The sequence below is a fragment of the Schistocerca piceifrons genome, chromosome 5, assembly GCF_021461385.2.
Source record: "Schistocerca piceifrons isolate TAMUIC-IGC-003096 chromosome 5, iqSchPice1.1, whole genome shotgun sequence".
Lineage (NCBI taxonomy): Eukaryota > Metazoa > Arthropoda > Insecta > Orthoptera > Acrididae > Schistocerca > Schistocerca piceifrons.
This window is the reverse complement of record NC_060142.1, coordinates 257,711,242-257,737,549: the sequence shown is the minus strand read 5'-3', so window position 1 is coordinate 257,737,549 and position 26,308 is coordinate 257,711,242. Positions and strand designations below refer to the sequence as shown.

The window sequence follows — 26,308 nt, the reverse complement described above, 5'->3', positions numbered from 1 at the left end:
CTGGGGTAAAATACAGGGAGCGAAACCAGATTGCAATTGTAAGTATCGAGGGACATAGAGGGAGGTGGTTGAGGAGGGACTGATGCTAGGTTGTAGCATACCCCCCATGTTATTCATAGGGATCTGAAATTGTACCATCTATTTTTGGTGAAATTAACATCTATTTTAGCCATATCAGCATTATACTTGCTGAAATAAGCACTGTTCTTTGTAGATGATTAGACACACAAATTTACAAGTTTTCCGTGCTGTGTGCTGCAAGACTGAACTGACAGGAAAAAAATTATTAGAGGTAAAATAATAACAGAAGAGAACTAATAGTTTTATTCTGTACAATAAGATCTTTGTGGGCACAGTATCTGTTTTTGCAAAAATTTCAACAGTTTTTTTCCAAAATAGTTTTTTCTTGTTTTCTTTTTGTCTCTATTTAAGCTTTTAACATACAATTGTTTCTGTTGAGAAGCAGCAACACGGTCTTGTTGGTGAGCAGAGTGGGTCTCTGATTTAAGGTGTTTCTTGTCTCTCTCTTTATTATTATTATTATTATTTTTTTTTTTTTTTTGGGGGGGGGGGGGGGGGTTATCCAGTTCAATAATTACAAAATTTATCAATCGTCATTTCAAATCTGTAGTATTTATCAAAAAACAAAGATGATGTGACTTACCAAACGAAAGCGCTGGCAGGTCGAAAGACACACAAACGCACACAAAATTCAAGCTCTCGCAACAAACTGTTGCCTCATTAGGAAAGAGGGAAGGAGAGGGAAAGACGAAAGGATGTGGGTTTTAACACACATATCCATCCACACATATACAGACACAAGCAGACATATTTAAAGACAAAGAGTTTTGAAACTCTCTGTCTTTAAATATGTCTGCTTGTGTCTGTATATGTGTGGATGGATATGTGTGTGCGCGCGCGCGAGAGAGTGTATACCCGTCCTTTTTTCCCCCTAAGGTAAGTCTTTCCGCTCCCGGGATTGGAATGACTCCTTACCCTCTCCCTTAAAACCCACATCCTTTCGTCTTTCCCTCTCCTTCCCTCTTTCCTGATGAGGCAACAGTTTGTTGCGAAAGCTTGAATTTTGTGTGTATGTTTGTGTTTGTTTGTCTGTCTTTCGACCTGCCAGCGCTTTCGTTTGGTAAGTCACATCATCTTTGTTTTTTGATAAATTTTTCCCACGTGGAATGTTTCCCTCTATTATATTCAAATCTGTAGTATGTAAGTCCTGATTAGCATACTGTAGAGTCCTTTTGTGAGGCATGTGACAATTCTCCAGATGCAGTTGAGGAAGTACTTAGATGAGACGTAAAACTAAAATTAACTCTATTCACACTTTACAGGATGACTCTCATTGATCATTTTTGTTTTCTGGTCACTATAGAGCATATAGTACAATGCAGCAGTCGGCAGTGAGAACGAACAAAGGAGAACTACTACCACCTGGTGGGCAAGGAGCTGTGTGAGGGAACAAACTTCACCTCCCTATCACAGCGCAGCTAGCCTACGTCCATGTTTCATATTTATGCGAAAGCAGAACTATATGACTATAGGGATCATGGATCCCTTCTCGTGTTCTGATAGTTGTATTCCAACCTCATGATGGACCAGGATTAGTGTCTTCACTCATTTCAAAATAAGAAATAGAAATAACAGCTAGGCATAATGCAATGCAAAGCAAAGGACATAAAATATTTGGTAACTGCCCCAGCGCAATAACTTGCTGGGGTTGGCAGCATCATAAACAAGGCACTTCAAGTCCAAGCTCTTCTGGTATCATATTCAACCATGGTACGAAATGCCCTATGCCTAAAAGTGCCAGGTTACAGTGTATGCATATTAGCATAACATGACACTTTAGCAAGCAGACAAACACACTCATTTCTTCAGTCTACAATGCTAGGTCCATGGCTGAGACCTTTGTTATTGCACGCGATGAGACCATTCAACCACTCACTGTTTGAGACTGCACCAGAGCTTAACCTACAGTTACAATGATGCATCACTGCATTCATACATAGATGCTCTTTATTTTGCGAACAAGTATTTATGCACATCCTCTTTCCAGGCGGTTTTCACTAGGTGTTGTATAATACCAGTAACTGCAAATTGGTTACTTTTTCGATACTTATATGCGGAGAATAAAACTATCTTCAGCTCCTCCTGATAAAATAGTTCATCTGAATACAACATGCTATGAAATAGCATTTATTACGTAAAATCCACAAATATGTTTGCATTTATCACAAATTTTTCAGATCTCTAGTTACACAATCTGTACATTAAGTAAGCAGTAAAGGAGACTAAGGACCAAGGAGACATTTTCAAAGATATTGAACTTCAGGAGTTAGAAATAAAAGTTCTTGAGGTTTGCCAAAGACATTGTAATTCTGTCAGAGGCAGCAGAAAACTTAAAAAGTCTGAATGGAAAGAGGTTATAAGGTGAACACCAATAAAAGTAAAATGGGATGTACTCACATAAAATGACATGATGCTGATATAACCAGTACAGGAAATGAGACACAGGAAGTAATGGATGGATGTTGAAATTTGGGAAGCAAATTAATTGAAAGGATATAAAAGACACATTTGCAATAGCAAGAAAAATTTTCAAGCAATGTGAAACACGTTCATGTCTAACATAAATTTAGGTGTTAGGATGTCTTTTCTGAAAGTTTTTCTCCAGACAGTAGCCTTGTATGGAACTGAAAAGTGGGTGATCCAAAGCATAGACAAGAAGAGAATAGAAGCTTTTGAAATACGGGGCTGCAGAAGAATGCTGAAGAACAGGTGAGCAGACTGGATAACTAATAGTGAGGTACTGAACTGAATCGAGGAGAAAAGAAATTTATGTCGCATCTTGACCAAAAGAAGGGATCAGTTGATACAATACACCATGAGGCATCAAGTAATAGTTAATCAATGAATGGAAGTGGGGCAGGGATAAACATTGTAGAGGGAGTCCAAATCACAACTACAGGAAGCAGGATTAAATGGGTGTAGAGTGCAATAGTTATGCAGGGATGAAGAGACTTACACAACACAGACTAGCATTGAGAGCTATATATTAAAAAAAAAAGGCCGAATACCATTACAATAACAATGACCAAATGGATTTCAACATTTAAATACCACTTATGGATTAAGCCTTAAGCTTGTTCCAACTGGCTGACTTTTGCCTACAAGGCAAAATGTGGAGTGATCTAGAATTGTGGGATATTTATCAGTATGTCATTATCCCTCCACCCGTTATTACCACTTGATGAATCCTAATGATACCACCATTTGTTTATTCAAGCAACTCCTCATGTGATTTGATGAGACTGAGTGGATCCCCCTTCATACCTCACTACTTCGGAAAAATCCGAGGAGGTACCAGGAATCAAACCTGGGTCCTGCCACACTGAAGAAAACAATGTTAACAATTTGGCTACAGGAGTGGTCTCATATTTTAGTAAGAAATTAAATAATTTAACTTTTGCAACAGAAAACATGAGAAATAAAAGATAATCATCCCGTGTCAGTTTTCTAGAAGCACTTCACAACCCCAAACAGTAAATAAACACCAGACAAAATATATGATACATAATTGATCTTTGATATCCTCATGCAAACTAAATGTAATTTATACTTTGTGTACTCTAAAGTACAAATTCAAATTCAGTAATAAATATATCCCTGACATTACTAACACAGTTTTAATCTGCCAGGAAGTTTCATGTCAGCGCACACTCCGCTGCAGAGTGAAAATCTCATTCTGATTACTAACATTTGTTTGAACATATATTTTGAAATCAGAATTATGTTGCTTGATGTATGGATCGTACTGCTGATAAAACATCTTCGTCACTTACTAAAAGGCTGCAGAGAAAGAAGGTTTTCTATCAATTTTTGGCCTTTAGGAAATACATTAAACTGGAAGGATTTGTGAATAGCCACATCAAATTGTTAGGCTGAAAGTTATACTAAGCGTATCTCTTATCCTTACATCACATTATCAAGTTTTATTATAAAAGATTTGGTGACAATTGCACAATATTATCCTCATGCTATCAAGTACTACAAGTGCTGCAACAGTAGTGATATGTTATGACAGTGATGAAAATTTACCTAGATTTAAGTATAAATAACTCTGTCTAAGCTAGTTGGAAAACTTTTTAAGCTAACCATGCTTCTAATCCACTGGGAAAGTAACAGCTAAATAAAAGGGAAAACAACTTAAATACTGTCATGCTATCACAATTTTACCCACATCATTTAGAGGTTTGATTAGTCTCTTTCTCTAATTCACCCAACAATTAAATTGCAGAAAAGCAACTGTTTTCTATGTAGTGTATGTTCCAATAAATAAAATTTTACTTTACTTGCTATAATTACCTGCTGATTTTTCTGCAGCGACTTCAATTCAAGGATGTACACAGTAAAACAAGTGTCACCTAGAAATCCAAGAATCTTCACCTTCTCTTGATCAGATTTCTCCTGCATGAAATAATGCATGTATTAACTTCACAGTGAAGAAGGATTTATATCTTTCACCCAGTGTCTCCAAAATTACATGTGCATCATCTACTCCAGTGAAATATATGGGAGGGGATGGGGGGAAGAATTGTAGCAGCTTCCTACTGAGCTCCACTGGGTTTACACAGGGCCAAAGTTTAAATCTGATTCACTCTATATCATTTTGAAACACTACATACATACATCACTCAATGATATTTACCTGTGTCTAACATATTTATTTCCATTTTGTAGTCTAATCTCTCTCTTTGCGTAACCAGTTTTTTTGGAGGGACAAAATGAGAGAAAGTTATTTTCAAGAAAAGTAGTTCACGAACTACTGAAATTTTCTGTGCTCTTAGTTGTCTGAGAGCCTCCCTCAAACATTTTCAAAAGAGCACCTGCCTACTCCCATTTTTGCTTAAGTAATATCCACACAGTTTTAAAAATGTCACATGTATGGGAAGCAATGTTTACAAAGTGTACATATTAAATTAAGGTATTTCTGGCACTATTTGCAAAAGTTGAAAATTATCTTTCTAGTATATGTATGAGTACTTGATTTTTTATTTACACACACAATAGTTTTTAAATTTTATCTTTTCCATCCTATCTAACACACAAAATTAACTCAATAAACAAACAAAAACAAGTATGAGCATTGTAATAAATAAATAACTACATACTATGTGATAAATAAAATCAACAATCTTTTTTCCATTCAGAGGAACATCTGCAAATTCGGCAAAGCCTCCTCTGAATTGATCTTGCAATGCTATTTCCAAAATGTATTGTTCAAATGCAGCAACAATTTACCTTCTCAGCTCTGGTGAGCATTGCAATTCTTTCTTTCCCCACAGCAAGTGCCTTTTTTGTTTTCTCTGCATCTGCCTGTTGCCAAGCACATTTTAAATACACATCAATGCCTCTACTGCTATCAATACGGCAGGGATCCAAGGCATACAATGTACGACCAGCAGATTCGATGGCTGACCATAGTCTCGCACTGTAAGAACGTTGAAATTAGCTTATTCAACAAATGCAGTGACTAAACTATGCTAAGTTTAATAATCATTCATAACCCATGCACTACGCAAATCAGCAGGAACACACCTGTATGGTTCATAATATTGTAGTTCTGCAACTAAAAGTTCATTGATATCACAGTTATCCATGTTCGCCCCTGGAAATTCTGAACATACAGCTTCCTCCTCATCAACAAGGATATGAAAAAGATTGCATTTCTGGAAGCAGAAACATCAATTACATTAGTATAGACCGTTTAATTTCCTCCAGTTGCAGGAAAAAATAGTAGATACAGGAAGTTTCCAGTATTAATAGGATGGTAAAACACTTTTCTCTTTCCATGATATCATTTGCCATAACTTCATTTTGAAATCTCAAACCGTTTATGAGATTTGAGGGATGTTATAGATATGTCACTCTCACTGTATCATTTATGACCGAGTAGAAATGAGTGAGGTACATACAATCCATTTTCGCAAGACTGGAGAGAGATAACATCTCCTGTCAAGTTTAAAGAAAGATTCAATATGTTGGCTGCATTTCGTAAGAAGCAAAGAATGACCTAACATGCACCAACCGTAAATTCATAGCAACGCCTATTTTTCATTGTGAACTATTCAAATTTTGAGCAGAGGGTTACTTAATTTAAAAATATTACAATAACTATGATCATCAACAAAATGATAAACAGTTCCTTAAATGATAGGCAATTCATTATGAAAGGGATGAATGAGGCTTGCTGGCTATGAGATGAAAAAGATCTTTTTAGTAATTTTTTACCAAACAGCCTTTACAAGAAAGACTGCAGAGTAGCTGGATGTTAGCACTGCCACATTCTAGGGAGTCTGCCACATGCTTGTCAAATTTTAAACTGTATGAGAGCTTCAGCATGAAAACTAGCCATCCCCTCTCCTCGCTATCCAACAGTCAAGCATCCCACCTAGCAAACGCACAGTGAACCTTACTCTGCATGTGATGGGCTTCTGGTACTGAACTACAATATCATCAGTCCACTGTTAAGAAAACAAGCCCTAAAAGGAATATGGTCACCAGCTTGCCTTTAAGGCCACCTGGTCGTATTGCCGTTGCATGTATAAATGGTAAATAGAGGTTACACTAGTCATACAAGATATAAAGTGAATTCAGGGTCAAATTGGCTTGCAGGCCGAGGGGGGGGGGGGGGGGGGGGGGCAGATGATGCTCCATGCTCCTCAAGGCTTGTGCAGGATGAGAGGTCATTCCCCCACCCTCTAACGGCCATCCTTCTGCCAACTTAATACAGTGATGAAATAAACAAAATCCCTCTACACTGGTGGAGGGGAAGTCAATACAAAACTAAGTGGGTGGAATTAACATCATAGTAAAGATCAGAAAGGCACAGGTAATTTCAGCCAGCAGGAGGCAACCCTCTCCCAACTGCTTCACCCCTGAGATGGTACAGTACAGAACAGTACAAGTCCGGGCTGAAACCCACTCTCCCTGTGGAAGCCTAAAACCTGTTCAACTGTTTTTTCTTCATCAGCCAGTATCAGGTATAAATAATCCGTAAGGTCCTGCATTTTTCAGAGTGTTGTAAAAGGAAGGACAGTTCACTAGAATGTGAGCCAGTGTCATAAAGGTGCCACAGGCACACTGGAAACTGGAAAGGCTGTGGGATTGTCACGATTACAAAGATTATGCCCTGGGTTAGATAAGTGTCTCTTAAAACAGAGCCGGTATAAAATTGTGGACTCCATCAGCAAAGAAAGGAATAAGGAACACTACACAGCAATGGTCTCCTCAATGGCATGCATTTTTGTTAGGAGGGGGGTGAGCCCATCACTCTGTGTAAGCTGCAAAAGAGTGCCTGTCACAGACGCAATCATACATGAGGGCTCAGTATCCCCATTGTCAGAATCACTTGTGAGGTCACTCTCCTGGCTAAATGATTAGACATCTCATTCATGGGAATCCCTACATGAAGTAGAGGGATGATGGGCGAAGTTTAAACTGGTTGTGCATCGCACTCTGGAGAATGGATTAAGAACATGGCGTCATTAGACACCCATGCAAATTCCCATATGTCAGACAAAGAAATAGGCATCCATGCCACAGAAAGCAGCTGAAAGAATCCCAGTTCGGTTTTACAGCGAGTGCTCCAAGGCATTATCCCCTTACTTAGCTTGCATTTATTATGATCCTCTTGCCCAGTGAAAGGTTCCTAGAAACTGGCAAAATGACACGACTCCGGTATAGACGAAGGGTAAACAGACCTACAACATTACAAACCAATACCCTTAACTTCAGCTTAAGGCAAAATTCTTGAGCATATTTAGACTCACATACAATAAATTTTGTGAAAAGAGGTACGCTTCTAGCCACAAATCACCAGGGTTTCAGAGATCACCACTCATGCGAAAATCAGCTTGCCCTTTCTCTCACAATATCCTGCGAACCGTGCTTGGGGGGCAACAGGAGATTCCACATTCCTAGATTTCCAGAAAGCGTTTGACACAGTACCATATTACAGACTGTTAAAGGTCTGAGCATACAGAATGTGTTCCCACACATGTGAATAGCTTGAGTACTAATGAATAGTTTGAGTAACAGAACCCAGTACATTGTCCTGGATGGTGAGCGATTATGAAATGATCAGATGGCACTATTGGCCAAGGGACCTTGTATGGTGTTGTTCGGCCCCCTCGTGCAAGTCTTTCTGTTAGATGCTATTTTGGCAACTTATGTGACAACGAATAGGAGATGACTTGATTAGAACACCACATACACCCAGTCCTCAAGCAAAAAAATTCTGCAACATGGCTGTGAATTTAACCTCTGACTCCATGATCTAGAGGCAGCAATGCTAGCCATGAGCTGTGGATGGCAAGTAATCATCAGAGACAAAGGTACCATCAGAAGTGCCCCAGGGAAATGTCAATGGACCACTCTTGTTTGTATACAGATAGGGTAAGCAACAATCTCCGAATGTCTGCTAATGGCACGGTACTGGACGGAAATGTTGTCAAGTGACAGTAGGAGGACACAGGATGACTGATAGAATTTTTATATGACATGATGAAAGAAGTTAATGCAAATGAGTAGGAAAAACAATCTTGTAATTTTCAAATACAGTATTGGTGAAGTGCTGCCTGAAAGTTAATGAAATATCTATGTGTAAAACAGCAAAGTTATGTTAACATTGCAAACAACCTTGCCATGGTGGGGCAGCTTGCATATCTCAATGATTCAGACAACCATACTGCAGGTGCAACCACAACAGAGGTGTACCTGTTGAGAGGGCGAAAATGAGTGCTTCCTGAAGAGGGAAAGCAAAAATGGGTGCTTCATGAAGAGGGAAAGCAAAAATGGGTGCTTCATGAAGAGGGAAAGCAAAAATGGGTGCTTCATGAAGAGGGAAAGCAAAAATGGGTGCTTCATGAAGAGGGAAAGCAGCATTTTCAGTAATTGCACTCGGAGAAATACATGTCAAGTACGTGGATTAAGAACATAACATGATCAGACACCCACAAAAATTCCCATATGTAGGACAGAGAAATAGGCATCCAAGTGGCAGGAAAGCAGCTGGAAGAGTTGGACAATTGACTGATTTGGCCTTGCTGTGCAGGTACTGCAAACGGCTGAAAGCAAGGGGAAGCTGCATCTGTAATTTTTCCTGAAGGTATGCAGCTCTACTGTATGGTTACATAATGAAGGTGTCCTCATGGATAAAATATCCAGAGGTAAAATAATCCCCCATTCAATCTCCAGGCAGTGACTACTCAGGAGGATGTCTTCATCAGGAGAAACAAAACTGGCGTTCTACAGGTTGGAGAATGGAATTTTAAATCCCTTAATTGGGCAGGTAGGATAGAAAATTTAAAAATGGAACGGATAGGATTAAGACAGATGAAGTGGGAGATAGTGAAGTTCGGTGGCAGGAGGAACAGGACTTCTGGTCAGACAAGTACGGGGCCATAAATACAAAATCAAATACGGGGCATGCAGGAGAAAGTGTAACAAGGAATAAGAAAATAGGAATGTGGGTATGCTACTGTGAACAGCATACTATGAACAGCACAGTGAACACAGAATTGCAGTCAAGATGAACACACAGCCAGCAACCACCACAGTACTACAACTTTATATGTCAACTAACCCCACAGATGATGAACAGATTGAAGATATGTACAATAAGATAAATAGTTGAGGGAGAAGAAAATTTAACTGTGATGGAGGACTGGAATTTGATGGTAGGAAAAAGAAGAGAAGGAAAAATAGTAGTTCAATATGGACTGGGAGAGAGGAATGAAAGAGAAAACCACCTAGCAGAATTTTGCACAAAGTACAACTTAATCAATGCTAAATTTTAGTCCAAGGATAATGAAAGAAGGTTGCATATGTGGAAGAGACCTGGAGACACTCGGAGGTTCCAGATTGATTATATAATGGTAAAACAGAGATTTCAAAACCAGATTTTAAACTGTAAGACATCTCCAGGGACAGATGCAGACTTTGACCACACTTTACTGGTTCTGAATTGCAAATTAAACCTGAAGAAATTTCAAAACGGCATGAAATGAAGGAGATGGGACCTGGAGAAGTTGAAAGAACCAGAGATCATTGATAGTTTCGGAGGTGGTATTAGGGAATGATTGACTACAACAGGGGAAAAGAATACAGTACAAGACAAATGGGCAGCTGTCAAAGATGAAATAGTGAAGGCAGCAGATGGTCAAAGAGGTAAAAAGACAAGGCCTAGAAGATGGCCTTGGATATCACAGGAGATACTGAATTTGTCCTTGGATATCACAGGAGATACTGAATTTGTCCTTGGATATCACAGGAGATACTGAATTTAATTGATGAAAGGACGAAATGTCAAAATGTAGCAAAATGAAGCAGGCACCAAAGGGAACGGAAATACCTAAAACATGAGATTAACAGGAACTGCAAAATGGCTACGTAGGAATGGCTTGAGGCCAAATGTAAGGATATTGAAAAAGACAGATACCACCTAGGAGGAAATTAAAGAGGCCTTTGAAGGAAGGAGAAGCAGCTGAATGGATATCAAGAGCTTAGGTGACAACCAGTACTACGCAATGAATGGAAAGCTGAAAGGTGGAAGGAGTATATAGAGGGGCCGTACGAGGGAGATAAACTTGGAGGCAGTATCATAAAAGGGAAGAGGATGTAAATGAAGATGAGATGAGAGATATGTATTGCAAAAAGAACCTGACACATCACTGAAATACCTAAGTCGAAACAAGAATGTAATAATTCCAATTCCAAAGAAAGCAAGTGCTGAGAGGTGAGAATATTACTGAACTACCAGTTTAATAAATCTTATCTGCAAAATACTAACAAGAATTCTCTACAGAAGACTACGGAAACTAGTAGATTCTGACGTGGGGGAAGACCAGTTTGGATTCTGGAGAAATGTTGGAACACACAAGGCAATACTGACAACAACTTCTGTTAGAAGATACATTAAGGAAGGACAAAACTACATTTATAACATTTGTACCCCCAGAGAAAGCTTTCGACAACGTCGACTGGAATACATTCTTTAAAATTCTGAAGGTAGCAGGAGTAAAATACAGGAGCAAAAGGCTATTTGCAAATTGTACAGAAACCAAACTGAAGTTACAAGGCTTGAGGGCATGAAAGGGAGCAGTGGTTGAGAAGAGAGTTAGACAGGATTGCAATCTATCCTTGATGTTATTCAGTCTGTACATTGAGCAAGCAGTAAAGTACAACAAAGAAAAATTTGGAGAAGGAATTAAAGTTCTGAGAGAGGAAATAAAAAACTGGAGGTTTGCCAATGATGCTGCAATTTTGTCAGGGGCTTGGAAGAGCAGTTGAACAGCATGGACAGTGTCTTGAAAGGAGGATACAAGATGAACAACAACAACAGTAAAACAAGGATAATCGAAAGCACTCTAATTAAATCAGGTAAAGCCAAGGGAATTAGACTAGGAAATGAGACACTAAAGGTAGTAGATGAGTTTTGCTGTTTGGGCAGTAAAATAATGGGTGGTGGTTGAAGTAGGAAGGATATAAAATGTAGAATATAGTTGAATATGAACGAATATAGATTTAATTGTTAGGAAGTCTTCTCAAAAGCTATTTGTTTACAGTGTAGTCATGTATTGAACTGAAGGAGAGATGATAAACAGTTTAGAGAAGAAGAGAATAGAAGCTTTTGGAAAGTGATGCTACAGAAGAATGCTGAAGATTAGATGAATAGATCATGTCATGAATGAAGGTACTGAATAGAATTGGGGATACATCAAGGGATCACCAGTTTAACACTGGAGAGAAGTGGGATGTGGGGTGTTACAAATCGTAGAGGGAGATTAAGAGGTGACTACAGTATGCAGACTGAAAAGTTGCACAGGACAGAGTAGCATGCTGCATTTGTTATCAGTAGGTTTGATCAACACACAGCTATTATGCTCTGTTAACTCAAATGGGAGCCAGTAGAGGATATAAGACATTGTTTTGTGAAGGTAAAAGAGAGCCAGCATTTACTTCAGACTGAATAACGATGATACTGCCACCAACAAACACCTCATGTAAGATAAGAGAAATCAGAACTCATACAGAAGCATAAAGAGTCATTTTATGCTTGCTCCATTTGCGAGCTGAAGAGGACAGGGAAGATTAGCAGTAGTACAAGGTATCCTCTACCGAACACTGAATGGTGCCTTGATGGATGTAGATCTAAATGTAGACTAAGGGTCGAAAGGAAGACAACCGAGCAGTCAGTTTGTCAAGTGTGACCCCAGTGTCATCGGCAAGCCTGTCTGAATCAACATAAGCCCTGTTGTCAGTCCAGCCGTCTTTAGCCCTGTCCCGACTGACCCCCCTGCCATCGCCAGTTCTGCAATGACATTGGTATTATTGTCAGTTCGCCTGTAGTCAGCCTGTCCCAGCCAGCCCTCATGTTGTCGATCATCCTGTCAGCATCAGTTACAGCTGTCTCACCCATCTTGCAGTCGCCGGCCCTGCCTGCCAGCCCTCCTATCATCATCACTGCACCTGTCTCTGACAAAGTCAATTCACTTGTCAGTCCATCTACCGTTGGCCCAGTTCCAATTGTCCCTCAAGTAGTTGGCTCTGTGTTGCTCATTCTTGGAAGTTTCTCCACATGTTCCGCCAATGTCTGGCTTTCCCCATCACTGCTTACGGTGGAGGCCAGTCGCTGTTCCCCTCAATGGGCATGTCATGCTTATTTTGTTGAAATCATTTTCTTGTGTTAATTAGAGTTTCACTTCTTTATTGTTATGTGCCTAGTGCTGAGCTTTTGTGAAGTTTCTGTACTATTATCATGTATCAGAAGTCATGGGTCCAATACCCCATGCACAGAAATCATCTTAGATGACTCTTGCATTCTTATTCAGCAGTTATACACTTTCCAATGTTCTTATATATGCATAGCGTTTTTGTTCAGTTTCACGTGCATCGAATGCAAGGTACTGCTAATGTGTTTTTCTGGTCAATTCCTGGACATGTTTTCCTTTTGTTGACTGTACTGTTGATCGTTCCATTTCCCTGGACAGTCAGCGCTGACGGTGGCTTGCCCCCGTCCCCAACTTCCATGGCTCCTAATTGTTGTTCCTTACAAGAAGGTGCGTAAATACGCAAAATAAGCCAACACAATTATCTTTAGATCAATAGAGTGACAGATGCTTCTCGGGGAATAACGAGCTGAACTGAGTGTCTTGATTAGTTTATCTACAAGTTTATTCGATTTTAACTCTTTACAAAAAAAGGATACTACAGAATTTTACAAAAGTTTTTCACCATTAATGTCTGCTTCTGGTGTTATCATCCCTATATTGACGATACGAATTTGCATAATATGAGGACATTGTGAGACTAAGGCTCAAACTGTTAGTTGTGGACCTGTAATAGGTCAGTTCAGCTACCATCTGTGCTATGTCTGTTACGGTAACCCTTGATTGGTATGTTTGTGACATCACGAAACATTCCAATTTTTGAACCACCCTTTCCACTGGTAAACAACTATCCAGAGCAATCATTGTTGTGTTAACTTCATGGAGTAGCTTCACTAATCTGGAACTCTAATCTTCCACAGTCTATGGCTACTTGTAATGCCTGTAAGAAGTTCCACCCTAGGATAACGTTATGCCTACATTCAGGTAAAACAACAAATCTGAAGAACTGTGTTTTGTCATAAGTAGTTACCCTCATGACAAGTTCCTGTCCGTTGGAGCTACTTTCCATATGCAACCTTCAGCACAACTGCCTTTGTACCTCACAAAATTACTGTCTTCAGCTGGCAATGACAAGCATCCAGTATCAAAGAAAATGATGCTCCAGAAATGATTAGTACCTGGATAGATTGATAATGATGTAAATAAGGCCTCACCCCCTGTGGATAGATGACTCATTCAGTTCTCCTCATTTCAGCATAAGTGGGGGCTTCTGTCTAACACAGAGTAACTGTGCACGTCAGAGATCATCCTTGAGCTAGGTATGGCAATGTGATACATCCCGTAGTTAGGCTGAAGTCAGCTGCATTTTAATGCCATGTATAGAATTAACCTGTTTATTGATGCCTTGCAGTGCAATAGTCATCCAACACTATTCTTACCTCACAGTGCCACACACAATCAAAATGATACAATGTGTTGTTCTCTGTTCTCTAAACATCTCTTTCTGCAGGTAACAGAATTGGGGAAGAAGTTGGTTGTATTGGTATCAGGGAAAACCTCAGATATTGTCTAAGGGTTGTATATTAAGTATGTGGTTTCTCACTCTGTTCCTCGGGGTCCGAGTTTGAGTCTCTGCCTGGCACACAGTTTTAATCTGCCAGGAAATTTCATATCAGCACACATTCTGCTACAGAGTGAAAATCTCATTTTGGACAACTACTCTTGTTTCCAATTGAATTCATAATTATCTTTACACTCAGATAAGCTTGTTTCCAACTTTCGAACTGTCATTACTTTACATAATTGTACTGTGACAAAAATTTCCAAAATATAGGTTCAAATCAGTTCCTGAATTTGCATTCCATCATTGTGTATTTTGGAAATGTCAGACATATAATATTCACAACTAAATCAAGATTCAGACCAAATACTAGCAATGAAAGACACTTCATAATTAAAAATGTTCTCTGAAATGAATTGTTAACTCCACTCTCCTGTTAGAATTTCATACTAAGAAACATGTTTAACAAAGCGTCAGTTTATGTAAAAGTTTTAATCATAAACCTAATTTGAGACACATTACCACATCAGTATGTGCAACTGTGACTTTAAGAACTTATTTGTAATCAGGCGGTAGAGGTCATCATTGTGTCATGTTTTCACTAGGAGTTTTATAGTGAAGTCTGTGTTTAGTTCAATTCAACATCATGTTTTCAGCTCAGTTTTTTTTTTGCAATATGTCTGTCACCCTCGATGTTTGTTAATACAGTGAGAATGAAACCAGAATTAAGTGTACATCATTACATCAATTACATCAGGTGTGAAAGTTTATTGACATTAATTGCATTAGGACTTACTGTACGACACTGTGCCAAAACAGTCCGCCTACATGACTGTGTCCCTTTCCCAAGGGCCTGTTCATTAATTATTGTTTGATTAAGCTACTATAATGATGGCTGCACCCAAACGTTTTCTTACTCTCTTCCTGAAAATTATCCCTGCTCTTGAGCTTTTCCTTGTTGTTTTCAAACTACAGCTGGACTTGGGACCAGTTCAAGAACTTGTTTCCATATAAGCAACATATCATTTGGTGTCTTCCATCCTATCTTCTTCTTCTTCTTCTTCTTCTTCTTCACAAAAGCAAGTTACCATTTGGCCTTTCTCTACTTCCCCTATAACCAGTTGCCTTACATTAGGATCTTGGTAAGAGCTTAAAACATAAATTTAGTACTAGCGTACATGGAAATTGGTTATTTACACAACTAATTAGGATACTCCCTGTGAACACATTCTGCATTAGAGGTGCCTCTGGCACCCTCATAACTTGTCACCCTAAGAGGCCTTTTGTGTCGCTTGGGCCTTAAACCAGCTCTGGCTGGGTTGTATTATCTCAGTAAAATAGACATTGGTTAAATACATCATGTAATCCCAAGTGTTGTATAAAGTGACATGGTTGAATCCTTGGAGACCATAAGAGGAAGAATGTATAAATTTAGACTTGCATTCCTGACCGTCAAGGTGATGGCTTTTGCATAGCCTTACTGGAGCTAAGGTGGTGGTGATTTCCAAGACGTGATGTCTCCACTGAACTGTTACACAGAATCCAGTATAAAGAACCAGTTATGTGAGCATAGTCAACAAAAACAACTAATACTTCACAATGAAAGCAAATTTAGTGAGTACATACAAAGCTGAACTATCTACCTCAGCAGAGAACACGCCCTAATACCTTCCAGAAATTTACTAAACTTAAATATAAATGATTGCAGGAGATGAAATCGAAACAGCGTCCTGTACACCACCACACAGTGACTGCAACCACTACAACACAATGACACACATCAAAAAAGGCAGTAAGTGTAACAGGAGTACAAAGAATTTCAGCTCTAGAAGCTAAATACTGGCCAGTCATACTTTGGTCTTGTCATTTAATTGATTTCTCAAACAAGTTTCCTTTTGATAAATATCAAAAAATAGAGGGAAGAAAAATTAAACATCAACAAAGCACACAACTAAAAGTGATGACTGTACCAGCAATACATAAACTCAGTAAAGAAGCAATACCCTGGATTCAAAACAAGAGGACATAAAACAAAAGGAAGAAGGAGAAATTAAGGCTGTATCAATGTGACAAACCTAACTGACTGCAAACTAATATATTACAAAATACAAAAATAACCTAAGAAATAAATAGGTAAAAACGTAAACTGGAAAAACAGCACATTTGAAATAAAAAACAGTTGTTTCATCTTTGTTATAGATACACTGCTTTACTGATCACATGACCAATGTTGACTTAGCACTTCCTGTAATTTTAATCTTCAACATGGCATCCCCCTCCCCGTGTATGCCACTTTTGTCATGGAAGATGCAAGATTTAATATGAATATCTTTCCACACTTTGCTAGTTAATTAGCTTACTTTTTTTCAATAGTAATTCAGACTTGAAAGGCAATAGTGCTATACCTGAATCTCCATATTGTTGGATGAGACACATTTTAGCTTCACCCACAATCGAAATATCTTATCACGGTCATTTGGAAAATTGACCAGACAAACTGCACAAATTCTTAAACCTCCTTTGACGTCATGTTCTTCTATCGCACACTGAATAGAGTAAATTCCACTGTTTAAGTCTGCTCCCTGGTAAAAAAAACAACTTTAATGATGGCAAGGAAAAACCATTTTCAAGTACTACAACTTAAGTTCTCTCTACAGATTACTGGTACCTCAGTGCCTTAAACATAATTACGGATTAAATTTAAAATGCAAGATGGGAAGAGACTTTTGACAATTTATGAAATGGCATACCTCCACAGGAGATCCAAGTCTCAAACACATTTTGAAAAAGTTGAAGAAAACTGGTTTTGAGTATAAACGGTAACCAGCATTCAAAAGCAAAGCTGCAGTGTTGTAGTAAACTGGCCCTGAAAAAGTAAAATTACTTAGAATTATCAAAACATATTTGTAAATATTCTTCTTGTAACACTACTGAAAACAAATGTATCTACATCCATGCTCATGAACAAAGAAATAGAAGTACATCATAAAACACAAAATAGAACACAAGACTTCTGTTTCATTGTTATCCTGCACCATTGTGAGCACAAGAATTTTGTTGCAGTGGACATAATAAATCAAAATAAATTACTCTGTGCTAAAAGTATGGCTGCATATAGTAAATATTCCACTACAATACCTTTTTATGTATTTCTGAGTTACTTTTGTCATGTTAGCATAATTGCTATCAAAAACAGATTCTCGTCTTGCGCACCACTTTGTACCATTGTTGAAGTGCAATATGTAAGGATGTATTTGCATGATGTAGTTAGGAATTGAGTTATCTGAGACTTCTTTCAAAGTTTTAGCCTTTGCAGCATTGTTGAAGTGCAATATGTAAGGATGTATTTGCATAATGTAGTTAGGAATTGAGTTGTCAGACTTCTCTCAAAGTTTTAGCCAAACTCCAAAATATCACTAGATTTGTCATACGTTTAGTAGTGGTATGAGCTTGATATACACTTACCTGTGAGAGCACCACACCTGTATGCTCGTATGGTCTCTAGCGTTGTACTATGAAACAAGGCAGGAAGATCTTAATGACCCACTGACAACAAAATTATTAAATATGCAGAAAATCTCACATCGAGGAAGAAATTAGCCTCATTCCTTTCATTGTAATGTTCCAAGTTATTATCTTGAGCAATTTAAAGAAATAACAGAAAACCTAAATTTGGATGGTTCCATTGGGAATGATCCACCATGTTCCAAACATATTCTAATGCCTTACCAGGAAGTTACCTCACTCAATGTTAGATTATGAAGTACTACAAACTGGTATGATTTGCAGCTTTTACAGCTCTTAATGAATGACGAATCAGTGAGCATTTTAGTTGAGGGATTGACAGTTACGAAAAGCAACGAAGTTTCAATTCAGAAAAGTAGCAGGGAACAAGTAAACAAAAATAATTTCTCTGTTGCTTGTAATTTTGGAAAATACTGAAGCTACCTGAACAGCAGGTATGTTGGTCATCCAATAAAATAATTTCAGTTCCCTCCTACTCAAAAAGAATGATCACCTACAGATTCAAGCAACTGAGAGGTTTCTTACATTTTGGCAACAACAGTACATAAGCCAGACAATGATTGCAATCCTAAAATGAAGAAAATCTGGCCTATGCCTCATACCTGTGGGATAAACTCATGAAACACACCTTGCAACAGAGGACACACTGTTACTATAAAAAGGTGGCACCAGCAGCTGCTGCTGCTGCTAGTGTCACTGCCATGATTGAGTATTCACTGCTCTGAACTTCAACTGCATCCATTCATGGTGTCCTACACATCATCTTCAGTATACACCACAAAAAAATTCCAATTTGACATTAAGTCTTTCGTGTTAAGTGAGTGAGCTAAAAGTGAATATGTAGTATCTTTTTCTGAACAAAGGATATTGTTTCACAAGTAACAGCATTCATATGTTCCCACTGCTAGCAGATATTTTGGTAACTAATAGAAGAGACTTTTATGACATGGTGAAGTTGAACAACAAAGACAAGCCACTAGCAAAGATGAGCAAAAGTTTGAACAGAGGGGATACTGTATCTCTCCAATGATATAAAGGAACATGGCTGCACTGAAAGGACAAGAGGGATACTGCACAGTTCAGTTCAGCACAGTACATAATGCTGACAAGTAGAATACCATTCAAAAAAAATGATGAAACTAGTTGTTGACTGCAGCAATACTAAGCTGTATTAGATAATATCCATGAACACCTGTTGTATTACCTTCTGTCCAGAAACTGAGGAACAAATTACAACAAAAATTTCTTCTTCGTTTGTAGTTAACACTCTAGTGACACATTGGCCTGTCAAAATCAAATTCACCTTACTTGTAACTGAACAGACTCCCACACAAATGTGAACACAAGGATTTATAATTTTGCTGCTGTCACTACATTGACAACAAAACTTATGATGAAATGCTATTTGTAGAAATTTTAAAACCTATCAAAGTGATTTTACGTGGCTGGTCTTTAGAGCAAACAGTTTATAAACAACGTGAAATTTCGGCTGCAAGAATGGCTCATGAATTGATTAACCATTTTATTCTCTCAGCATGAAACAAAAGTTTTTGATGATGATGACGATAATAATAATAAAAGCTGTGGCTATTTTGTGGCACAACAAAAGTTTACTATAAACTGTTATACAATTTTTGAGTTTTGGTTGGTTGGGGGTGAAGGGACTAAATAACAAGGTGTACAGTTCCTCGATACAGATTTAGTTCATCTGGAGTCAGTGATGTCTGTCAGGAACGTCTACTGATAATGAAAGTATGTAGGAGCAGTAAAATCAAGTCACCGAAGGCAATACTGATGCCAGAGCTGAGAAATAATTTATGGAGAAGTACATGTGTCAGGCCAGTACTTAAGTCATAGCAGACAAGGCGTCTCCCATGGCTCATCAAAAAATGTTGTGTGTGAAATCTTATGGGATTTAACTGCTAAGGTCATCAGTCCCTAAGCTTACACACTACTTAACCTAAATTATTCTAAGGCCAAACACACACACCCATGCCCAAGGGAGGACTCGAACCTCCGCCGGGACCAGCCACACAGTCCATGACTGCAGCGCCTTAGACCGCTTGGCTAATCCCGTGCGGCCATGGTTCATCCATGCCAAGGGAAATTCCGCCTCACATCCGACCCCATCAGCCTGATAAAGGGTGCATTATAGTCGAGGGGTTAAGAGTATCCACTATGTATATAGTATTTTGGAACTAAGGGAAAACCTTGAAGTTCAGAGTAGTTGCCTACTGATGCAAGGTTTTGAAGTGTACTGGTAAACAGCCCAAAGATACCCATAACAGATAACCAGGAAAATAGTGGAAATAGCTTAGAATTATTTCACAGCGAACAACGCAACTCTTAATCTTACAAAAACTATTGTGCATTTACCAACAAATAAAGAGAACTTACAGGTACCAGAAGTATAGATTAAAGGTTATACACTGGATGAGGTTCCATGTGTGAAGTTCTTAGGCAACCAGGTAGATAATAAGTAGTGACACGACATGAGGGGCATCATTCTGACACATATGTCCACCAATGGACAAAACTGAGCTTGATGCTTTTCTATATAGTTACTGAAGCAAACTTTCTTTTATGCTGTGAGGTAAAACTGTAACAAACCACATTCACTACCTGTGTAAATAGCTGCTGCAAAAGAGCTGTTCTTTCGAATTGTATTCTGTCCTGTACAGTGTGTTTCAAATTGTTTTGTGTCCATTATTAATACTACATGATGTGGATTAGTTATTTTGCCCAGTTGGTTATACTGACAACCAGCATATTTTTCTCAACAATGCTATGTGTACTGTATCAACAATTATCTTTTACATGTGAATTATGTGAACAACCAAGGTAAAAATGTGACCAAATGAAAAGACTCCTATTAGTGGCCGCTTACAGGCAAGGAAGGGCCGCGAGGCTACTGTAGCCCCCGACGCTGCAGGAGGTTATAATGCAAGTGTATTGAGTGAATTACAAGTAAAAAAAGTGGCTCTTTCAGAAAATATCCTGGTCAGAATTTAACTTAACTTTTACAAAACATGCCTCACACATTCGTAGGTACTGCCTTACAGTGATTCCCAGACTAGTTACAGCTACCCAAAATGAAAAATTGCCAATTGTGACTAATCTAACAGTTCATAGATTAAGGGCAAAAACTTTTCATCAGTGTATGAGGGAGAAGCTTCATAATTCAACCACCCTGTACTTGGACATGCAGCAGATTCAGATTTTTTCCATCAATCAGGCATACTATTCACATCAAACTATCACACTCTCTATGTAAAATGACACAGGTAATAAAAATCCACACTTCTACAACTAGACAGAAAATCAAGCTGGCAGAGGTTCTGTTGAGCTTGCTTCAGGTCTCTCTGTGAATGAGTTTTTGCAGATGGCTGTCGATGGCAAAATAAGAAAGCCCATGTAGTATATGCTTTGATTTTCTTTCTTCTCAAAAAAGCTCCTCAGCAGCTTATGACCATAACATTGTTTTTTTTTCTGCAGTAAGAGACCACTCGTGTGTTCTGCTGACAAAGTCTTTAGAGTTTTAGAAAACATCTTCAAAGGAACTCCGAGATACTGACACCCAAAGATTACCATGTTGTTTATAAATCTGTAAGTTCCGCTCATATTTTAGGTGAAGAGTGGAGTGTGAGGGACTATAACGCACTTAGTGAATATTTTAAAAAGATGAATGGTGTCAGTGACTATGTCACAGAAATCAGTCACAGATGAAAATGTCATAGTTAAACTAAAAATGGAATCAACCTATCACTATGATGATCCAACCAAGATTTTCAGTCCCATTCTAAAAACAAAAAAATGATGTGCCTAATGCTAAACCATCAGTAACTTCATCATACAGCAGAGTTAGTGAAGCAAAGAAGACTGTTGTGAATAATTTACTATGTAAACAATTTGGGGATGACTCGAGGAGCAGAGGGATTTAGATATCTATACCAACATCGTCAATGCAATTGCTATGGTAACTGGCAATTAGGAAGAAGTTAATACATAAGCTTGCACTTGCTTGGAAGGAGGAGGAGGAGGAGGACTGAACCAATCTGAAGAGAAACCAACACAATGGCCATTTTGCACATTCTGTGAAATAAAATGTTTAATTAGAAGGCTTGATTTTGGAGTAACAGTTTTTTTAATAATAACACAAATAAAAATTTAAATAGTATGGTCAAATATACAAAAAATTTGTGTGTGTGTGTGTGTGTGTGTGTGTGTGTGTGTGTGTGTGTGTGTGTGTGTGTGTGTGTGTTCCCACTCCTCCTAAACTGCTGGACCAATTTCATTCAAACATGGTACACATATGTCTTACTGTCAGGCAACAATTGCTGTGGTTATAAGAACCACTTACCTGCCATAGTTCAGGAGATGTGGTATCAAACAATGAAATGTGTGAAAAATTACTGCATCATGCATGACATTTAAATTTACTACTTCTGTGATACTAACTTCATTCAAATAAATTTCCCAGACAGTATCCACATATGCTGCTAAATGTACCTACAAAATTATATCATGGTATCACACACAGCCCAGGATATATGACATCACAAACACTGTGATTCAAGAAAAACTGCTGTATCATGTATGACGTTTAAATTTAGTACTTCTTTGGTACAAACTATATTTGCAACACATTTTGCAGACACTATCCCCGTATGCTGCTGAATGTACCTACAGAAATGTATCATTGTACAAGATATAGTTCAAGAGATACAGCGTTATAAACACTGAGCAGTGCAAAAAAATGCCATACCATGCATGACATTTGATACATTTATTCTTTACTACTGAGACACTGGTACAGTCAAATCAACATAAGGAAATCCCTGACAACTTGCGGCACTTTTGACGACTCAACTGTGAAGCACAAATGGCTGTAGGCGAAAACAATAGCCATCTACAGAGCTATGAAAGGTTGTTGAAGTAGAAATGTTTACAAAATTCAGTTGTAGACACATGAAGCAGCTGCGCCCAGCATATGGAAACTATTCAGGATTTTGTCACGCTGACTCTACTGCATAATTTCAAAGTGTTACACGAATACACAAAAATGAAATTTTTTTGATCTAACACTACAAACAGTTCATTTTTTATTTTCATTTCTAATAGAAAATTGGCAAAATGAAAATTCGAGCAATGCCAGGTTTGTCAGCTAGTACCATTACAGAATCATAGCAGAAAGACATTGTGAATTATATACGAAAATGGTTAATGTGAACATTTTTATTGTGTAATAACATGGTTTTCAAGAACAACATGCTGGTTTGATATAAACCCTATTTAAATCAACTGTCACCAAGAACAACATTGTGAACATACTACACATTTGATTGTTTATTGCGAAAAATTTGATTTTTTTAGTAACATATAATGTTCTACAACAATAATAAAATGATTTTTAGTTATATATTTACCTTATTAATCATTCTTTATTTGTATATTTTACAAATTACTGAATCAATGCAATTTAAGTCTGACATTCTTCCTAAATTTGAAGAACACAACTGCAACCTGATTTCACTTTTTCATGTTTCTAGAAGCAAGCTCAAGCACACGGTTTTATTCTATACAAGTATGGCGGGGGGAGGGGGGGGAGCAAAGTCGATATCCAATATCTTGCAAAAGCCTGTTCAAGTACTTAAGAGATTCTAATAATTCTGAATCGATGTCTTACTCCCTAGTGAACTAGTGGTTAATAACAGCAGTGAATTTATGATGTACTATGCTATTCATGACCATAATACAGAAGTAAACATAATTTGCATGTAAAATTTGTATCCCCTATTAAGTGTTTTGAAAGGAATTTGTATACTGGTGCATGTATCTTAGATGGTTTCATCTCAAATCAAACAGATCATGAATGAATGTGTCACATTTTTTCAGTCTTCTAAAAAATATATATGTTGAAGTTCCACAACATGTCTTTCAAAAATTAAAATATTTTGATATTCTGATGATTTGTAAAAAGTCACAACAAAAGGGAAAATATAAAAAAATTGTAATAAAAAACTACAAATTGAAGAAATTTTTATTAGAAACTTCGTTCACAATACTATCAGGCATGATTAACACTTCTGAACTTTTTGGAAAAATAAACTATGAAGATTTGTAACTTTTAGCAAACTTCAAAAGTATGTTTCGAAAATATGAATAGTCACAGGATGTTAATTGTCTTGAGAAATGATAAAGCGGAAAGTCTGTTAACTGTCAGTTATCACATTAATACCAAAAATTCTTGAACTATCAAAACATTTCTACATAAAGATGAGAGGATCTCAATTTTTTTGTTCTTTATAAATTATTTTCTGTAAGACTTCCATCCTGAATATTCTAAAAATCGCCTGATATGTTAGTTGGCCACTGTACTTACACAAGGCACGATCAGAGTGCAATATTTTACAGTGCAAAATACAAGAAATTTCTATGTTAGACCTAACTACTCTCAAAGTTAAAAAATCCTTGACACTTAAACATAAAAATTGATGGCTGATGTTGAATAAATGTAATGCAAAACTGATATATCTTAATCAAAATAGTAATTTTACTTCCTTATAAGTGAATCGAAAAAAGTTCTTTTTTTTTTCAAGCATTTTATAAAAAATTATCTATAGGAAATAGCTGTGTATATACATTTTTACATTGTTCTGTTTCTGGTATTATTCACAAATTTTTATTGTCTTCTGTCATGATTTTATTTCTTTATGACAGCCCAAGAATTAAAATCACCTACATAGTTACAATCAACACTACACTGCTAAAAAAGAGTACATTTTTTCTGTTCTGCTCCTCATTGAACTTGTATAGCCAGTTGAATTTGCACATGGACAAGGATGATCCAAAAAGTGCAGTACTGGGAAACGGGTATTGTACACTGATCAGTTAATGATGGCCACTTGAAAGAATTTCCCAGAGCATGAGGTGTCATAAAGGATACTGTTACATCTTGCAGCTCATGAGAAACATTAATTATTTGTCCCACTCACCACTGACTGTCATATACACAATAAATCATGTTGCTCACAACAAAAACTTCTAAAGTGTACTGCGATCTCTGCATTTCATACATAGTAACAGGCTGCATTTCGTGGAGAACTGATCTTGCAATGTATGTGCCTCTCTCGGATGCAACCTAGTAATGACTTGTCTGAGTTCCTACCACTGGCTTCATAGCAGCACACTCTTGTCTTTTTTAAACAGAATTCCCTTAAGGTATTTTCATTCTTCATGCTGGAGATTAAATCATGCTTTAAATCTTGTTGCAAGATATTTACAGAGATCTCCTATCCCATCACAAGCACTTTTTCCATGACCTCTTGCCGAAAATATTCATTTTTGTCTTAATTCCCATACAGTGTTTTCCAAGCTCATAAAACTGAAACCAGGTTTAAAAATGAGATACTGCACCATTAGTCACATACACGTGTTTCGGAAATGTATGGGCTCTAGATGCTATGTCATCAATTATCATGTTGACAGCATAGCATGCATATGCACTGTCATGAATGAGATCATCACTGACACCATCAAAACAGTGTGATGTTCCAAGGAAGTGAGCAGCACTCGTGAATATTGACATTTGTGATGTGTGCAGTGATAACTCTGAACTTCGTTCTGCAAAGCAACAGACTAGGTCTCAGCAAAGTCGAAATGAAGAACTAATGTGTCAGTATACCGAGATGTGGCTGATTTTATTTCAACTATGGCCCATCTCTGAATCCTGCAGATATGATGATCAGCTACTCCTTTTATGACCCAATTTCTAACTCTGTAACAAAGTTCCCTGGCTCCACTGTCTTCTTGACCAACTCTCCTCCCTCCAACAGTGCATAGGTTACGTCACTGTCAGTACCCTGAAGGTGTAATGCTTCAATGGTTGTCCCTTCAGCACCAGGACACAATGCACACTCCTGCAACCAACATTTATATTGCAGCTCTTGACATATACACAAAAGCATCACATCCATCTCTGTGTACTTCTTGCCTGTGACACTATATAAAGCGAAACAAATAAGTTTCAAATTAGTGCAGTAAACTCATACATAGATCCTTCACTGGCTGCATTTTACCCATTTTGGTCATAAGGAGTAGATTTGAGAAATCAATTTTTAAATTTAGTTTCTCCTTTTTCATTAGGAGATATGCCTCCCTTATTGATCTTGTCATATATATTTATACTTCTAACTTTTTCACCATTTGCACTAACAGAGATAACAGCAGCCTGAAAAGGACTTTACCTTCTGCAATCTTTGTCATCACTTAGGTAAAAATGTAAATGTAGTGTGACTAGTGCCTCCCGTCGGGTAGACCGTTCGCCGGGTGCAAGTCTTTCGATTTGACGCCACTTCGGCAACTTGCGTGTAAATGTCTCCGAGAGGAGAAAATCTACGACCCAGCCAGGAATCGAACTCAAGCCCTTAGGATTGACATTCTGTCGCGCTGACCACTCAGCTACCGGGGGCGGACATCATTTAGATAATATTCCAGAGCAACAGTAAGAGTATTATCTTGCAATGGATGCCGACCGTAA

At 37.9% G+C, this 26,308-nt stretch overlaps 1 protein-coding gene across 1 annotated transcript in view; it reads right to left on the bottom strand.

Annotated features, from left to right (window-relative positions):
* Window positions 1–26,308, bottom strand: part of LOC124798432 — a 292,118-nt gene that overhangs the window by 155,020 nt on the left and 110,790 nt on the right. Inside the window, exons 5-9 of the mRNA XM_047261841.1 lie at window positions 16,995–17,110; window positions 16,650–16,826; window positions 5,611–5,741; window positions 5,314–5,503; window positions 4,378–4,479 (exon numbers count right to left, since the gene is read on the bottom strand). Of these exons, the coding sequence (XP_047117797.1) occupies window positions 4,378–4,479; window positions 5,314–5,503; window positions 5,611–5,741; window positions 16,650–16,826; window positions 16,995–17,110 (716 nt within the window). The remainder of the gene's footprint in view (window positions 1–4,377; window positions 4,480–5,313; window positions 5,504–5,610; window positions 5,742–16,649; window positions 16,827–16,994; window positions 17,111–26,308) is intronic.